The following is a 20,434-nucleotide window of genomic DNA, read 5'->3' on the forward strand; positions in this document are numbered from 1 at the left end:
AATTTTAAATGTGTTACTTGTATAACTCATCATGCGATTTAAAACTGTTATTTGCAAGTTATATATTAGAAGTGTAGTGACTCGACATGTGTGTAAGTAGTGTAGTGACTCGACATGTGTGTTAGTAGTGCAGTGAATCAACATGTGTGTTAGTAGTGTAGCTTATTATGTGTGGTAATTTTGTTATTTGTTATGTGAGTCGTACATGTAGTATGGTGACTCGTGTGTTGGGAATGTATAATTTTATGTGTGTTACTTGTATTGCTCATCTTGTGATTTAAAATTGTTATTTGTAAGGTATATATCAGTAGTGTAGTGACTCAACATGTGTGTAAGTAGTGTAGTGTCTTGACATGTGTGTAAGTAGTGTAGTTACTTGATATGTGTGTTAGTTCTGTAGTGACTCGACATGTGTGTTAGTAGTGTAGCTTATTATGTGTGGTACTTTTGTTATTTGTTATGTGAGTTGTACATGTAGTGTGGTGACTCATTTGTTGGGAATGTATAATTTTATGTGTGTTACTGGTATAGCTCATTGTGTGTTTTAATATTGTTACATGTATTTGTAATACATATTTTGTATTGTTATTTTGATTTGTTTGTTGTACATGTAGCATGGGATTCATTTTGTGTTGGGAATGTAGAATTTTACCTGCGGTAGTGTACATGTAGCTCATTTTGTGTGCTAATATTGTTATTTTTATGTGTAATAGTCATGTAGTGACTCAATATGTGTGTAAGTAGTGTACCTCATTATGTGTTTTCATGTTGAGTTAGTTTAGAAGAGTGTTGACTTACTGTGTAAGTTAGAGTAGCCTCTTGCTATGTGTGAGCATAATATAAAAAGACACTTTTTTATGACGTGTATATAATTATTAAAACATTGCTAAATATAATATTATATCAACCTCTATTGATAAACTTGCATGTGTTTGAATTTCTAATGTAATGTAAGCTACATGAATAGATCATATTTTGACTGAATTTTGAATGAGCACAATTTGTGATGATTTTTATTTTTGAAATAAACAGAAATTTAATTTTCTTTGTATATGTTTATTTTTTCGTTAGATTGCAGAATAAAACTACATAACTTTTGCAGTATTAAATATCTAGAAATGCTTTTCATTACCAGAACGGTGGATACTTATACAGTTAAAATATACCACTGAGGGAGTAAGCAAGATTCCAGTTCCCCAAGGCCAAGACTATTTCCCGAGGCGAAGCCGAGGGAAATAGTCCTGGTCGAGAGGAACTGAAATCTTGCTAACTCCCGCAATGATATACTTTTAACTGTTTTATTATACTGATAAAAACTTAAAATTTAGAGTTAGAGGATTCAGATAGCATGATTTCATAGCAGGGATTAGCTCACTAACTAACTAACACACGGGGATTAGTCCATTCACATATCATACCAATGTAAAAGTAAAATCTAGAGGATTACGGATAACCGGGAATTAGCTTTCGAAGCAGGGATTAGCTCACTTGACTAACGCACGGGGACTAATCCATTCATTCAGTAGAGATATGATAAAAGTATATAACATGTTATTCTGCTTGGGAGAAGGATTTAAGGGGAAGATCAAATTGGGTAAGAATTATAGACCAATGCAAACTGATGTACAATGTATATAAAAGCAGATAAATGTTTGTCGGTGGTATGCTGTAAATTTTAAATGATAAAAGCTTTACTTCAACTGTAGGAAATTCTCGAATGGGACAAAAATACACATAATCAATCAATCAGCTGTAGGAAATATCCCTACTAAAATATCATGGTAAAGTTAGATCAAAATAACGATAGTGGTTTTATAATGCACATTATTGTGAAACCTAAAAGACATCTTAAAAGAAACGGGGCGTATAAGGCGGGGACAATCACCCGCTCTGAGATAATAAATTTCTCAATCTTTAAAGTTCATGGAAAAGTTATATTTTTCTAAAATAAAGTTTTCAGGAATGGCATTTTCAACATATTTGATTCATTTATTTTATTAAATGGCATTGGTTGATGATTTGTTTTAAAGTTGTAAGTAAAGCATATTTAGTGGAAAACTGGTTTTTTGGAGCCACACAAAATGATTTTTGAAAATGAATGGGACAAGTTCCCTTTCTACATTAACCTTTAAATGACCGAAAAGTAAATGTAAAATTAACTTAAAGTTTTAAAAAATGGAGTCTGAGCCCATTCCATTTGAAAATCGAACATTATAGAAAAAAATACGCTTCAACAACCTCTTTTATTTTAATCACACTGAAACACATCAATGACAAGAAGACTTCGTGGCGAAAAATAAATTATTTATCAATAAGTTATTCAGTAAAATAAAGGAAGCTAATGTGTAAAAGATGATATTGACAATACATTTTTTTTTTTTTTGAAAAATGGAACTTTTCAAGAACTTTCAAAATTGAGAATCGTGTTTTTTCAGGCTGGGAGATTGTCCTCGCTCTGTACCAGGGACCTTTACAGCGAATATAGGTTTTAAAACATATCATATATAATGTATCCATTTAATAATTGAAAGGGGATTATGCTTTAGAGGTTATTGACTCACACAGCACAGATTCTATAATTGGTCTTCCAAATTGAACATAGATTACCCTCTCCCCCCAAATAAGGAATAGAACAGGAAGTCACAGTCACGGTCTAGCCTTGATATTAAACCGGGAAATACTACGATCTGAAGCACGCAGTATCGAAGGGGTACAGGGATGCCCCCTAGTGTTTTTTTATTCTCCCGAGAAAATAACTGTTGTTAATGTACATAGGAAATTTTAATATAAGGCGTGTTGTCATTTTTTCTTCCTTTTTGCTGCTTAAAAATCGATTTTTAACGCGGGAGGGGGGGGACTCCAAAACAGTTGGACAAGCAGGAAAAAACCTAAACCTATTGTCTAAACTCGAAAATCTTTTCTACATTCGGGCCACAAAAAAGAGAGAGAAACCCCAACCATTTGAACATGGGTAGGAAAACGAGATTATATATATATTTTTTTCTTTTTGTCCTTGGTCTTCTTGTTGGATATCACCAATCCTTCACTTTGAAGCGGTGTTCCACGTTTTCGCATATTGATAATATCTTTCCGCAAAAAATGAGTCACAATTTCTCGAATATTTTTTTTAATTACGATTCCGCATAAAAAAGGGGGAAAATGTATTACGATTCCGCAAATATGTTATCTGGATCACTGGTACATAGATAAAATAAAAATTACACAACAGATCAAGATACAAACAGGAGTAGCTGAATAGATTGCTCCCATGCATGTAGTTGTTTTTTTCTTAAATTTCATTAGAACGCCCTTCTTGTTTCTCTGAGCTGAGTCGAGTTTTCTACCAATTGGTCGAACTGGATTAAAAAAAATCACGGAAATAAGTTTACGGAGGGCTTCTGAAATAATACACACCGATCGATGCCTTAACTACATGTGGCACATGTATAATTCTTGTATGACTTTTTAAATAACTTTAAATAACTTAATAAGTCATACCAGATTATGTTCAGTTTGAGACTAAATGAAAAATAGTTACAATTTTCTTAATTCAATTGCAATGCATGTTTCTAACACCGACTATACTACTACGTATAGAACCATGTAAAAATAAAGTGGGTCAATTCTCTTCACTTTGTTGGACTTTCATTTAAATGTACATGTAATTATAAATATATTTCGTGGGGGACTTAAAGGTGGAGTAAGGGTGAGATTAAACACTTTTACCAACAAGCAGTTTTCCTTCACATGCATATATGTATATAACGTCCTTACTTATAAGGGGTCGTGTTTCCTGAAATGGGGTGTGTATCGAAATTCATAATTTTGTTTCTTTATTAACTCTGAATAAGATGGAAGGCTTCAAAGACCCCTGACCGTCCTGCAAGTTTCGATATTGAGAAAATAAACAGCTATTTATAAAACGAGCATTAAAGTGTAAAGAATAAAACAAGAGATTACAATTAAATTTGTCCACGGCTCTCCGAAAGGTTCCGGATTTTTTTTTTACTATTAAGTAGGGTCATAAGTATGTTTTAGGCACAATCTTAAGACCTGCCTAGGTACTACTTAAATTTGTCTTAAACCGTAACATAAAATGAACTTAGCTAGGTATTAGCTAAGTCAAACTTACGTTCAAAATATTTTATGAATCATCATAATTTTCATATTTATTTATATATATACATGTATTTCTAAAAAATGATTTAGTTGCGTTTTTAATTACACATAGGTTAAAGTTGACGTCCTTACCTATCGGTTTTAGCTAGGTTAGATTAGATTTCGTATTAAAAATATTCTGTTTAAAATTAGTCTGAATATTTGAAATTAAATATTGCACGGACACAAAATAGTGGTTCACTGTAAATGCATGAATATTATTTATCACTAGAGACTGCAATGTTTGTCGTTATTCTTTTGTTTTGACAAAGGTTCACTTGCTTTCAAATTGTCACTTTCGCAGACATTGCACGATAACCGAACGTCTATGTACTTGAAATTGAAACTCTTAATAAAACAATAGGGACATATTAAATTCTTTTTACTCCGATGAATCAGCCCATATCAGCAGGCAAAGACTGCAGACGTTTTATGATATACTTATTTACAATTCTAATCAAGGATGGAAAAGAAGATAATTTTTCGTATACCTCCTACATCTCTCTCTCTCTCTCTCTCTCTCTCTCTCTTATATTAGTGAACTCTGTCTGAATCCACGCTTGTTGCATTCTACGTTTAATCTAATTTAAGCAGACACTCTTTATTAGTTTTCTAGTAAGCACCCTTTAATTCAACGACAATTTTTCTGTGTGTGTTTTTTTTTTTATATAAATCTATATCATCTCATTTTTGAATATAAAAATCCATGATTACTGTGTACAATTAACTTATAATGCTTAGTGTTTATAACCTAGGTCCCACTAACATTCAATCGTATCCCAAAAATAAAATTTTGCCTTTACATGAATGTCATTTAGAGAGTGAAATTGGAATCAGTGATCAATATCACCCCCCTCCCCCTTCCCCCGACGAAAAAATAAAATTCTTATATATACCAATATTAAATAGAGAAAATTATTTTCTTTAATGTATACTATGATTAGATGAATGTTTTGACGTCGAAAGTCAACCTTTGAATAGTTCTAAATATGTGTTTAAAGAAGTTAAAACATGCTTAAGTCACCTATACCGACTGCCTAAGTTTTGCTAAGATTGTCAAATCTTAGCACGCTTCTAGTTATGGTCTTAAGTTTTAAGACTGTACTTAAGTCCTACTTTAGCATGGTCTTGGACTTAAGTACATTTATGTCACGACCTCCTGAACCGTAATCATGCTGAAAAATTCATTTAATCAAAACAGATTATGGGCAGAGCAAAAATAGACCTCTGAAAACAGATCAGGTGCCATGGAGGAGTAAGCAATCCCTACCGATTGACCGGTGTTGCATATTATTTGTTCCGCCTCGTTTAAAGATCGGGGGGGGGGGGGGGCTAATACGATAACTTTTTAAAGAAAAGGTCCAGCGCGTATAAGAAAAGGTCTGCTTACATTTAAAGGTCCAGGTAGTGCAAAATGCTACCTGCATAAACCTTGACAATCACATAAATTTTCAGAGAATGGGTTTATATCATTTGAAAAAAAGAATTGTTTACCCTTGTCGTTCAATATGATCTCTAAGGCAAGACTTGCTATTCCCTGTTCAGCTGCTTTGAGTTGTGCTGCTTATGCCCCAAAAAATAAATGTAAAAAGTGTCACATTTATGGTGCTATTGTTTGTTTGTTTGTTTTTTTACCAGCGTTTGCTTCGATTAAAGGTGTTAAATCTGCCTGTGTGTTCAGGTAATAAAACAAGGGGGGGGGGGGGGGGGAGGAGGCGGTGAAGTAATCATACCTCTACCTGCAGGTAGGTAGCAATGGCAATGTAATGGCCATGTATTTGCCTTATATCAATTGCTCTGAATTCTTTATTTTGATAATTTATGCCAAGGAACAAATTATAGTACTATTATGATATTCATACTTTAAAATTGTAATTTATATTATTATAGTCTATTTTTAGTAGAATATTTTAAGATATTTCTTCAATTTTGTTTTAACAATCGCCATTTGTTTTCAGTTTATAATTACATTTTAATTATTTACTTTTGGATAGGGTAAAATATGCATTTACCTTATGATGTATTCTATGTATATCTACTACTGAAATAAATACATTTAATGCTTAAGCTTTAAACAGGTAACTCAATGTTGAAAACATACATCAGAATGAAAGTATGGTTGAATAGATATAATTCTTTGAAGCATGGGGGAGGAGGGAAGGGGCTATTAGTTTGCAAATATTTACTCAAGAATAGAAAATAAAGCATATTTACAGTTGGGCCCATCGAAAATAACATCAGTTGATCCTTTTTTTTTTTTGTGTACCAAGGACTTTCTAATATGTGCACCCCCCCCCCCCTTTAACTGAAAATTAGTTCAATGTGTAAGCCTGTATCTGTACCTGTTGGGTTTCTGAACATTATCATTGAGATACAGACATCAGCAGAATACGATTTGGGTATCTGGATTAACCGGGTGCAACATGCTGCATACACCCCGGGCACAACATTGAATTTTCGTCAATATCTTTAAATACGAACTGTTTTATAAACAGACAATTTATGCATACATTTATACAGATAACGTGTACTTAACAGTAATATGAAAGTGGTGATAAAGCGAAGCTTTGTTCTGATATGTAGTAGTTACCCCATATAATATTGTTTGTTATGTACAGATAACCTACACTTTTATATGGCCGTAGGAACCGGGGGGCACGGGGGTGGGAGCGTGCCCCCCAATAATTTTGCCGATATATAGATTATTATAGGAAACATAGATACTATTTGCTTGTGCCCCTCAATAAAAACGTCTGATGCCCTTTTTTTATTTATTTATTTTTTTTTTGCTTGTCAGGAATTCTTGTGTCCTCTCAACTGTCAACTGAAAATATATGGCTATGCCCCCCAAACTGAATTTGCTTACTACGGGGCTGTTTTAATAAAAGAAAAAAAAACCCAGCTAACTAATGGTACAATTGATCATAAACACAATGTAGCGTCGATCTTGCTCTGATCCTCGGAATTGTGTTGAGGTGTTTGATAAAACTAGAAAGTGTACAGTGGATTCATAGGTATCCATATACTTCTTAGATAATGCTTTCTTCCGTATGCATATGCTTTCCGGCGAAATATATCCATAAATTGAAATATTGATAATGTACAAAAAGGATACATTGACCCCTTTTTTATCGCCCCGAAAGCATAAACCCCGTGCACAACGTAGCATACACCCCGTATGTTGGAATATACACGATGTAAAAGGTCGACCCTCTGTATTTCAGATACAGTGTATCTTTCTGTTAAAAAGTGAAAATTATGGACAGGGTTTATTGGATAGCGTAAAAACTAAAGATTTACGTCAAAACGTGGCCAACGCACATTTATTTTTCAACACTTCCCTCGAAAATTTTACCAGATGTGAGAACAAAGCAGTCCTGTAGTTTTTTTTTTTTTTTTTTTTTTTTTTTTTTTTGTATACCGTATTTAAGGAAGGCTGGTTAAGTCCTGTGCGTCACTTTCAAGCACCTGTTCGACTTCGATAAACTCGCTTGCCTGTCTGGAAGTTTTTGTATGCTTAGAAAGCATCGTCTTATAAAGTCTGAAAAAAAATTCTCGAGGAGTTTGTTTTCGACGAGTTACATGTATGTCTTCTATAATTTTCGTAATTTTGGTAATAATTAATATATAATTATTGAAATTTGATACCGGTGTGCAACCTAGAGTAAGCCCCAGGGCGAACTTAAAAACTCAATTTGATATGAAAGGTATCCCCTCTGTATTCCCAGGTATGCTTCAGTCAGAAACTTAATTAATATACATGCTATGATTTATGAATATCGCTCATTTCTGATATTTAAATAATATCAATTCATACGTAAACCTGTATGGCAAGGCCATACAGAATATGATGAGGTCATCTTTAAAAAATTGTTTGTCCTCTCCCGACCGACTGCTTCAAAATGGCTGTACTCAAACCTTTTTTAACCTCCAGGGAATGCTAATTTTCCCCTTTTATTCCCAGATTTTCTCATCTTGTCAATATGACAACCATTCAATTTTTTTCAGACCAGTGGAGAGCTACATGTATATATCTGCAGCTAGATATGACTAAAATTTTTCGATAATATATATATAATATTTTGTATTTTATAAAACATTAATACCTCGTTCACCACTCTAAACAATTATTTATGTTATATACATGTAGTAGACTTTATCCCTAGCCCCCCCCCCCCCCCCCCCCGGCCGATCTTTTATTACATAGTGCCATTGTGCACCTCGTATATTACTTTTTGATCTGTCACTTATTTCGGGTCTCTCAGAGCAAAACATGGACTTTGCCTTTATAATCATATCGGAGGCGGGGGTATCCTTTAGTGAGTTCAGTGCTCACAGTACCTCTAGTTTGTTATGTGAGTTGTACATGTTGTATGTTGACTCATGTGTTGGTAACTTATAATTTTATATGTGTAACTGGTATAACTCATTGTGTGTGATTTAATATTGTTAGTTGTAATTAATATATATTAGAAGTGTAGTGACTCGACATGTGTGTTAGTAGTGTAGTGACTCGACATGTGTGTTAGTTCTGTAGTTACTTGACATGTGTGTTAGTTCTGTAGTGACTCCACATGTGTGTTAGTAGTGTAGCTTATTATGTGTGGTAATTTTGTTGTTTGTTATGTGAGTTGTACATGTAGTATGGTGACTCATGTGTTGGGAATGTATAATTTTATATGTGTAACTGGTATAACTCATTGTGTGTGATTTAATATTGTTAGTTGTAATTAATATATATTAGAAGTGTAGTGACTCGACATGTGTGTTAGTAGTGTAGTGACTCGACATGTGTGTTAGTTCTGTAGTTACTTGACATGTGTGTTAGTTCTGTAGTGACTCCACATGTGTGTTAGTAGTGTAGCTTATTATGTGTGGTAATTTTGTTGTTTGTTATGTGAGTTGTACATGTAGTATGGTGACTCATTTGTTGGGAATGTATAATTTTATATGTGTAACTGGTATAACTCATTGTGTGTGATTTAATATTGTTATTTTTAATGTATATTTCAGTCGTGTAGTGACTCGACATGTGTGTAAGTAGTGTAGTGACTCGACATGTGTGTTAGTAGTATAGTGACTCGACATGTGTGTTAGTAGTATAGTGACTCGACATTTGTGTTAGTAGTGTACCTTATTAATATGTGTGATGCATAAATAAACCTTCAGAAAAGCATTTATGGAGAAAGCAGTACATTATATATGTAAACTTACGTTCATGTGACATCAAAAGTTTAGCCCAGTAAGTAATCATTCGTGCCTTTATACGTATTATTAAAGGGTATCGCCCAGTTTCCCCATATATATACCATACAATTTGGAGTGCTGGATTTAACATGTAAAACAAATTTCAGAAATTTTAAGTGTATACCGTAAATTAAAATACCTTATTTTTCTAAGTACTCCATACATGGCTTTTGATGCTTTTTTAGTTAAATGTGTTTTGGCACTTCTGAAGAAACCACTACGAGACATGATAACACCTACATTGTAAATATTTAAATTCGTTCACAATTTCAATTGGTGCACCTCTATGCAAAAATATTTTCTTTGGTATTCTTCCTCTAGAAAAATTACTATTTTATTCTTGTCTGTATTTACTTGAAGCTTACAATGGTCACAATAATCAGAGAAAATATTCAAAGATCATTGTAAATCCTCTGGATTATCAGATAATAAAACTGTGTCATCAGCATAAAAAAGTCTAAAAAGTTTAAACATTATCTGCATTTCAATTTCTAATTTTTCATCAAATCTCGTAACCCCTTCAATATTATTCTGCAATAAATAGTTTTCTAAATTGTTAATATATAAAGTAAAAAGAAATTGGGATAAATTTTCCCCTTGTCTTACCCCAAGGTTACACATGAAAAATTCAGAGATATTTTGATCAATATATATCTTCGATTTAATACCACTGTACATATTTTTGATGAATCTTAGACATTTACCATCTATACCACTTTTAAACACTTTGGACCACAAACCAGATCGATCGCCAAGCAGCATCAAAGGCTTGTTTAAAGTCAATAAATGCACAATAAAGTTTTTTCTTACTAAAAGAATTTACACAAAAAATCTAATATCAATATGTTATCTTTTGTACCATATCCTTTTCTAAAGCCAGCTTGGGCTTCAGTAATCAATTATAATTCATCAGAAAAAGTATCCAAACGCTCACATAAAATACTGGTAAATACTTTTCCTAAACAGCTTAATAGTGTTATTGGTCTATAGTTTTCAGGAAGAGGTGGGTCTTCCTTGTTTTTTATACATTGGCTTAACGATACCAATAAGCCATTCCTCAGGTACAAAACCAGTATCAAAAATCAAATTGAAAAGGTCAACATATAGTGGCAAAAAACATGATATTGTTGTACTAATATATTCGTTACAGAATTGATCATACCCTGGAGCTTTATTATTTTTCAGTTTGTTAACTGCTTGCAAGATTTCTTCTGCAGAGATTTGACAATTTAAAGGGGAGTTATTATCGAAATTGACATCATTATCATCTACATCACCTTCATCATCTTTAGATTCATTATTTTTTTTTCTTCAAAAAATCGTACATTGCTTTGATATTAACTTCAGTTTTACATCTAGCCTTCGAACTATTTAAAATTCTCCAATATTCCTTAATATCACTTTTCTGTAAATTTTCTAATTTTGACGTTATAGATAAAGAATATATTCTTTAATACATTTATCCATGAAGTCATCTTAAATTACTTGAAATATATCATTAAATCAATCATTGCTCTCATATGAACTGAAGTGCCAATCAATTATTGCTCTCATCAATTGAATTAATGCGAATTATTGATGCTGGCAAACATTAGAAAAATTAAGGCGCGCATCATTTGAATTGATGAGATCAGTAATTGATTTGATGCTAGCAGCAATTAAATTCAGTCATTCTTCTCATCAGTGGAATTTAACTCGAGCCCCAACAATGTGATGGCATTATTAATATTGCTGAAATATTTAAAATTTCTAACCAATTATCACATGTTTTTTTTATCATTTCAATTTACATGCTTTATTTGAATATATCTTTAACACAAGTAACATAAAAAGTATGTTAATTTGGCTGGTATGGCAGAGCTTCCATATTTCCTTATATGCTCAAGCATGCACATCGTTTAGTCTCCCCCAAAGTAAATTGATTAAGAAAAAATTAATACTCCTTCAGGGCATAGGATACTCAAAATCAAAGGTTGTACATATTTTATCATTGACAAAACTATAATTATCACGAAGTTTGCATAGAAAGCAATCTTCGTATATGAATTTTCTCTTAATTTTTACTTTCATATTTATACTGAAATTCATTGTAGGAACACGATACAAAAATATTATCACTAAAACACCCTTTTAAATTTTCTGTTTATGTACACGTTATAATGTATTTCATTAACTTATGATTGATTTATCTTCCTTAAAAAATTTTCAAATACTCTATTAATGTAGTACCGAGAAATTTCAGTCGCCCAGTATGCCTCACTAGAATAAGAACAAAAATATATCTATTCTCCAACTTCTTCTGTGAATAAAATGGCTTTGCATCGTCAAAATTCCGGAGCTTTCAGGGACTTTAGTCCTCTGCGCCATCATCTGGGCTTTGCCCTGAATCTATCAAGGGTATTGAGGCGGCTTGAGACACCCTGTCCGTTTAGAGAATGCATTTTAGCATTTTCTAGCTAAACCACATGTTTCTTGTTAGATAGCGTATTTTCAAATCATTGAAAGTCTCCCCCACCGGTCAATCTGAGCAGTAGGGTGTTAAAACACACTTTCCCAAGCGGTCAGGGAGTCTTCGCATCTTCTTAACTATACATTAGGGTATATGACTATATGTAATCTTTTAAGAATTTTCTCTTGAAAATGGTTAAAAATGGAACGGCGAAGTATTTTTATCATTATCATTATTCATTTTTTATCATGTTTTTGCATTGTATATATAGATATTGTACCTCTGAACAGTTTATATGAAATATATATATATATATATATATATATATATATATATATATATATATATATATATATATATATATATATATATATATATATATATATATATATATATATATATATGTTATAAATGTATCCCATGTACTATTATTTTGGGTTGGGTGAATAAACTGAACTTGCACTTGAACTTGGGCGATTATCATTGGGTATTAATGAGAATGAATAATCATTAATACAATTAATTCCACTAACTTTTTGGTTACCCAGATCACGGAATATTTACTGTTTTGAAACTATGATGAATTGACGTTCGAGTTTGTTTTTTTTACTAACTGACCACACGATTCTTCACACAGGGATTTTTTGGGAAAAATTTAAAGAAAATTTGATGCTGAAAGGATATATATTTCAAACATGCCACTACTCTAAATTTTGAAAGAACTTATAAATCGCAAGTTATCTAGCTTAATGCCGAGCAGCTAATATTGACTGCTGATAATAGCAGTATTGCTTCGGATGCTGCTTTTTCCTTCATTATCAGCAAAAGTGACCATTTAGGTGCTTAGGGAGTAGCTTTTTTCGTAACTTTAACAAGCATTTTGAGAGTATTGCATATGCAATGCTAGCACCCTACCTGCAAATGTTATCTGGTTCTCCTAAAAAATTGAAATGCCCGTAATTCCGTCAAAACTCTTGAAAGCGGAAATTCAAACTTGATCTGTAACTTAGTAAAGGTAGACTCACATACCAAACATCAGTTCAATATTTGCAAGCTGTAGAAAAAGGGCGGAAAATTCAAGTGCCATGGGAAGGACTTACAGAGGGACAGACAGGCAGACAGTTGAGGAAAGAACCGTTTTTACCAGTAGGGGACTAGTTTTTAGCTTAACGGAATCTTGCACAGATGTTACATGGAAAGAAAAGATACAAGATATGCTTAGGATACGGCTTGAAATACATTTTCTGAATGAGTGAGAGCATCAGATCAGTTATTCCTCTCATCAGCTGGATTTATACGCGCAACTATTCAATAAAGGAGAGCAATAATTGATTTGATGCGCTTATCAATTGAATCGAAGATAGGCCTATCAATACAGTGGCGGAAAATTTACTCGCAAAGAATCAATTTAGAGATTGTCTTAAAAAAGATTTTTTCCGTTCTTTCATTAAAAGAAAGTATCGTTCATTCCATTATTAATAATAAAAAATGAATTGATGATGTCCTTGATTATTAAAAGATATCTTCAATTATCGACTCTGAGATTAATGTTAATTAGAGTTTATGTTAGACCGGCGCTGTACATGCTGTATACATGTATATGTCAACATGGGAACAGCTCTGATAACATACATTTTTGCCGCATATCCAATCTTTTCCTTTGATCTTGTGTACTGTCTTGTACATACATACACCATTTATACCAGTAAATAAAATAAAATAAACGGTGCAATTAAAAAATTAAACATGATCACTAGCTGTAGCGATTTTCCTGTGTGTTTATAACTTTGTAGTGAATTGACGGTTGAATTAGCTGTACCGATTTGCACGTGTGTGTTCAACAAGTGTAAAAATGTAGTGAGATTCATGTCGAATTTCAATATACTTAAAGTAAAAGATATCAAAAATTCCTATAGATACAGAGAAATCCTAAGGTTAACCTCGGTATATTCTGGTCTTACTTTCTCTTTTTCAAGCCTCTAAATCGGTGAAGCGAGATGAAGGTAAAATTTCAAATGTAGTCAGTTGGCTGGATTTACAAACAAGGGTGTGTGTGTGTGTGTGTGTGAGAGGGTGTGTGTGTGTGTGTGAGGGTGTGTGTGCGTGTGTGTGAGGGTGAGGATGTGTGTGTGGGGGGGGGGGGGGGTGTGAGGGTGTATGTGTGTGGGTGAGGGTGTGTGTGTGGGTGTGTTACAGTAATTATGTGTAATCAGAAATTTCATGTATCTCCTGAATTTCAGGAGTAGTAGCTTAGTAGAAAAAAAATCACATTAAGTGCTATTTTAAAAGCATGAATGTTTTAACCCTTATGTATAGTCATCCTGCTTAGTTCAGTAAAAACATGTAAAATTGGCTAAAAATTACAGTAAATACATAAATTTCCCAATCTATATATTCAGTAATTACATGTATTTCCTAAGACAGCCAGTAAATACATGTATTTACTTAATGGTTCAGGAAAAACATGAAATTCCTGATTTCACATATTTACCGTAACATAAATATAACAACCATTTAAAGAACAACGCGAAAAAAATAAAGAATTACTCTCGATTTCCGCCGCCGTTTTACACTCATTTAATTCAATACTAATGAGTTCAATGGTATTTGATTAATAATTTTAATACCAGTGTCGAATAGTTAATTACTCTTAATTTAAACTCATTTTATAAGTAAGTAGACGATGTTTTCCATTGAAATTAGGCTTTCCTAATGGGGGATGTTTCAAAAATATTTTCGTTTTCTATTGATCTCTATTAGAGAGGTTGAGATTTTAAACTTGTACGCGTACGTGTACGTTTGCACAAACTTTGACGTACACGTACACGTTTTTTGTAATTTGTCTGTTGAGATTTTAATGACGTGCAATATGAACGTGTAGACTGCAGTCGACGTCTCTGTTTCAACTATTTAGTAGTTTTGTGACATTAGTTTGACTTAAGTTAGTGAACAAAACATGGTTAAAATAAGTGTTCCTGAAAACTTACATTCTAAATAATGAACAACAATATTTTTTTCACACATAGATTGACTAATTTTTATTATAAAAGCTACAATTTTACACTTACGTATAGACGTCATTCTACAAGTTGTAGGAACGTGTAGAAAACTTGTCAACGCTAAAACTGATGACGTAATACACGAGGAATTTAGGGAATTCCCCTACTAGACGTACCCGTACACGTACACGTATGAAATCTCAACCTCTCTATTAATAGTGAAAAACACAAGTTTACCAAAATTATAGAGTTAGCTCACTTTGTTTTCCAAAATATTAGTTATGTTTTGTGAAAATCCATGTAAATCTCTCTATCGATTTGAAAAATTATTCAAATATGTTAACTTTTGAAAATTGACTTGAAAGTAGGCGGCAGAACAATACTTTCATTCACAGTTCTTTGATATGTACAGAAAAGCATGTTAATAAGGCTATTCATACTCAGTTGAGAAATGTGAAATTATAAATAATTGTACATACATACTCATAAAAATATTAATTTAAGTTAACTAAAGCAAAAGGAAAGGTCTAAAAACTCATTTCAAGACATTTCATAATGCTGATTTTATGATTCTATGCCGATTTTTCCTTAAAAAGGAATACTTGTTTACTTCTTTGTTCATTAAATACACCTACTTTTACATAATACCATAACTACACATATATACCTTGAATGTATATGGGCCTCTTATTACTCTCATCCAATATTCCATGGCAGTTGCTAGATTACTCGTAGTCCATTCAACTTTCCGTAGCACTCGATCTGAAATTATTTAGAGACGGTATTGTTTGAGCTCTATTGATCTATTTGACCTCCATATCCCGTGTTTCAATAAAATATATTTTCTCTAGAGGAATAGTTTATACATAGGGAAAGGGCGTTTTCACTAAAAACAAGGTGTGTTTGTGAAACACTGATGCTCCCGTATGACAGCTTTTGGCGAAGGTTGAAGTCTCTCAAATGCAATCAGACTCTAAGGTCAAGGGATGAAAAACCTTGTTACCCAAAGAAAGGACATATTCTCAATGAATATATACGTGAAATATGAAAGCCCAAGCACTAACCATTAAAAAGTTATGTCCATGGTTAAAGTTTTTTAAATGTGGGTCAAACTCCAAGGTCAAGGTCAAAGGTCCAAATTAAAGGTACCCTAGGGGAGGCCTTGTCATAAGAAATACACATGGGAAATATTAAAGCCCTGGCTCCAACTGTTCAAAAGTTATGGCTGAGATTATTTTTTTTTCAAAAGTAGGTCAAACTCCAAGGTCAGGGTCAAACGGTCAAAATGGTTGGTATCGAAAGGAAGGCCTTGTCACATGAAATACACCTGAAATATGAAGGCACCAGTATTTATTGTTCAAAAGTTATGTTTAAGGATGAGGTTTTTTAAAAGTGGATCAAACTCAAAGGTCAAGGTCAAAAGGTCAAAAATATTAATATCAATGGAAAGGTCTTATCACAATAAACACACATGTGAAGTATGAAAGCCCTAGCACCAACTGTTCAAAAGTTTAGGTCAAGGATAAAGTTGGGTAAATTCTTGCAAAATTGGGTCAAACTCCAGGGTCAAGAGGTCAAATTTGTTGATACCCAAAGAAGGGCCTTGTCACAAGGAATACACATGTGAAATATGAGAGCCATAGCTCCAACCAATCAAAAGTTATGGGAAATGTTAAAGTTTTTGCGGACAAACAGATAAAAAAGAGACAAAGAAACAGACACACAGATAGACAGACGGACAGGGCAAAAACTATATGCCCCCGAATCTTCGATTCTTTAAACTTCTAAATGGTGGGATGGAAAAATCTAAGCGATTTATCTTTAAAAGAATAAAAGCCATGCAGATAGATACATGTATTTACATTTTAAATTTAAGCATCCTAATCTAAAGTAAATTAAAATTTGCTCGATTCATAACCATTAGAATTTCTTAAAAGCATATGCAATATTTAATTTAAAAATAATCACCAAAATAAAAGACTGTGTGTTTACATATACGAATTTGCAAACCACTTGATAGAAATATATTCAATACATGAAGACACATAATATATTTTATAATTCGTAAACAACATAATTTGGGGTTGGGGGGGGGGGGTGTATAACATCTTTCCTAAATCCTTTGTATCAAATCTTATTTCCTTTTTAAAATAATTTTTCGGAAAATGCAGCATATTTCGAATGACTTCATTTATATTTGAAGAGAAAGATACTGGAAGAGAAGAATAAAAGAGAAAAATACTGGGTTGACAAAGGGAGTTAAAGAAAACTTCCTTGACAATATCATAATTTTAATTGATTAAATTTATTTTTAAAATTCATTGAATAAGTTGTATAGAAGTAATACTAACTATTTTTAAAGCAATCCAAAAAACATTTCTTACCTTTGCAAAAGCATTTCAGAGAGTAGAAGTCGTCCACACACTGCAACAAACAATAACCTGAACAGGACTCTGTATTTAACTCTGAATACGTATATGACTGTATGAATTTAAAAATTTGGCATATATAACAAAATCACCTTTAACACAGCAAAGAATCATTTTCTTTAACATAAAATCAGCATCTGATTAATATAAATCCTTATTTAAAATCAGTAGCATAAGCAACCAATCAGCACTGTCATCAAGCATAACTACCATTCTTACATTTTATGTCATCATAGAGATTTAGTTTTGATCACTAATATACATTTGATACACAACCCCCTTTCCATTAAAAAAAAATACCTAAACGAATGCTGATTTACAGAAATGTCTTAATTCTAACCATAAAACAAAAATTAATTCCAGAGAAGTAAAACAAGCATACAATCAACATAGCAAACATTTAAAACAAGAGGCCCATGGGCCACATCGCTCACCTGATCACACTGGCTAGGAAAAAGCACAAATCACTTCAGTATTGAAAAGTTTAAAAAGGGGGGGGGGCTTGGATTTTGAACTACCTGAGGATGCTTCCATATCAATATAACAAATGGCTTTGCTGTTCTTGAGCAGAAGATTTTTAAAGATTTTTTTCCTGTATATTCCCTTGTTAAAAATTTGATCCCCCATTGTGGACCCTCCCTCCCTACCCCCCCCCCCCCCCCATTTGAACAAACTTGAATCTACACTACCTGAGGATGCTTCCATATCAATATGACTAAACATGGCTTTTCTGTTGTCGAAAAAAATTTTTCCCCTATATATTCCTATGTAAAACTATGTTCCCACATTGTGGCCCCACCCTACCCCTGGGGGTTATGATTTGAACAAGCTTGAATCTACACTAGCTGAAGATACTTCCATATCAATATGACAAAACATGGCTTTGCTGTTCTTGAGAAGATTTTTCAAGTTTTTTCCCCCTATATATTCCTATGTAAAACTATGATCCCTCATTGTGGCCCCACCCTACCCCCAGGGGTCATGATTTGAACAAACTTGAATCTACACTACCTGAGGATGCTTCCATATCGATATGACAAAACATGGCTTTGCTGTTCCTGAGAAGAAGATTTTTCAAGTTTTTTCCCTATATATTCCTATGTAAAACTATGATCACCCATTGTGGCCCCACCCTACCTCCAGGGGTCATGATTTGAACAAACTTGAATCTACACTATCTGAGGATGCTTCCATATCAATATGACAAAACATGACTTTGCTGTTCTTGAGAAGAAGATTTTTAAAGTTTTTTCCTATATATTCCTATGTAAAACTTTTATCCCCCATTGTGGCCCCACCCTAACCCTGGGGGTCATGATTCGAACAAAGTTAAATCTACACTATCTGAGAATGCTTCCATATCAATATGACTTAACAAGGCTTTGCTGTTCTTGAGAAGAAGATTTTTCAAGTTTTTTTTCTGTATATTCCTATAGGAATATACATATTTACATATGTAAAACTTCGATTGCCCATTGTGGCCCCACCCTACCCCCCAGGGGTCATGACTTGATACAAACTTGAATCTGCACTACCTGAGGATGAATCCACATCAATATGACTAATTGTGACTTCGTTGTTCTTGAGAAGAAGATTTTTTAAAAAAAATTTTCTATATATTTCTATTTAAAACTTTGATCCCCCATTGTGGCCCCACCCTATCCCTGGGGGTCATAATTTGTACAAACTTTAATCTACACTACCTGAGGATGATTCCTTATCAATATGACTAATTGTGGCTTTGTTGTTCTTGAGAAAAAGATTTTTAAAGATTTTTTCCTATAATTTCCTATGTAAAATTTTGATCCCCCATTGTGGCCTCCCCCCTTACCCCCCCCCCGGGTTATGATTTGTACAAACTTGAATCTACACTACCTGAAGATGATTCCATATCAATATGACTAATTGTGGCTTTGTTGTTTTTGAGAAAAACAATTTCAAGATTTTTCCTATATATTTCTATGTAAAACTTTGATCCCCCATTGTGGCCCCACCCTACCCCCGGGGGTCATGATTTGAACAAACTTGAATCTGCACTACCTGAGGATGATTCCATATCAATATGACTAATTGTGGCTTTGTTGTTCTAGAGAAGAATATTTTTAAATATTTTTTTCTATATATTGCTATGTAAAACTTTGATCCCCCATTGTGGCCCCACCCTACCCCTGGGGGTCATGATTTGAACAAACTTAAATCTACACTACCTGAGGATGAATCCATAACAATATGACTAATCGAGGCTTAGTTGTTCTTGAGGAGAAGATTTTTAAAGATTTATTCCTATATATTCCTATGTAAAACTTTGATCCCCCATTGTGGCCTCACCCTACCCCAGGAGGTCATGGTTTGAACAAACTTGAATCTACACTATGTAATGAAGGTCTCACATAAGTTTCAACTTTTACAACCCAGTGGTTCTTGAGAAGAAGATTTTTAAAAGATACCACCAAATTTTCACTAATTCTTAATTATCTCCCCTTGAAAGAGGGTGTGACCCTTCATTTGAACAAACTTGAATCCCCTTTACCCAAGGATGCTTTGTGGCAAGTTTGGTTGAAATTGGCCCAGTGGTTCTGGAGAAGAAGTCGAAAATGTGAAAAGTTTACAGACGGACGGACAGACGGACAAACGGAGTTTTTAGACAATTCTTTCCTGAATCAAAACAACAATGCTAGTAGTGATCAAAATGAAATAGAAATAAAGACCACGATATACCATTTTAAATATGCTTATTAGACGTTGTACACTCTCATTGTCTAGAAGTTGACTCCCATCGAACACTTCACGTGCTAATTGTTTTGCTTCATCAAGTTTATTTTCTGTCAGCATCAGTTCTGCGCGATCTAATTTTTCTGAAAGAGCATCGCTGGTCAAATCATATGTTTGTCCCTGTTTCTCTGAAGAAGGTTTGATTAATGCATCTGTTCCTGTAATAACAAAGTCGATCCAAAAATAAAATCCATAAATGGTAATGCACAAAAATTGTAACCTAACAACTAGAAATATGTTCATAGGATATGAATGCCCCGCCGAGGGTATATTAGTAATGCAACACGAAAATTGGTATTAGTGTATAAAATTTGATGAGAATATCTTGAATAGTTTCTTTAAAATTGAAATCTAAAAGGTTGGATATAGCTGATAAATTC

At 33.3% G+C, this 20,434-nt stretch overlaps 1 protein-coding gene across 1 annotated transcript in view; it reads right to left on the minus strand.

The window, feature by feature from the left end:
- The window catches only part of LOC133204636 (helicase with zinc finger domain 2-like), a 118,335-nt gene that overhangs the window by 90,191 nt on the left and 7,710 nt on the right, over window positions 1–20,434 (minus strand). Inside the window, exons 7-9 of the mRNA XM_061340389.1 lie at window positions 20,001–20,212; window positions 17,238–17,277; window positions 15,521–15,615 (exon numbers count right to left, since the gene is read on the minus strand). Coding sequence (XP_061196373.1) covers window positions 15,521–15,615; window positions 17,238–17,277; window positions 20,001–20,212 — 347 coding nt within the window. The remainder of the gene's footprint in view (window positions 1–15,520; window positions 15,616–17,237; window positions 17,278–20,000; window positions 20,213–20,434) is intronic.

The sequence above is a fragment of the Saccostrea echinata genome, unplaced genomic scaffold, assembly GCF_033153115.1.
Source record: "Saccostrea echinata isolate AGI-Se365-2 ecotype Australia unplaced genomic scaffold, CSIRO_AGI_Sech_v1 ptg000054l, whole genome shotgun sequence".
Taxonomy (NCBI): domain Eukaryota; kingdom Metazoa; phylum Mollusca; class Bivalvia; order Ostreida; family Ostreidae; genus Saccostrea; species Saccostrea echinata.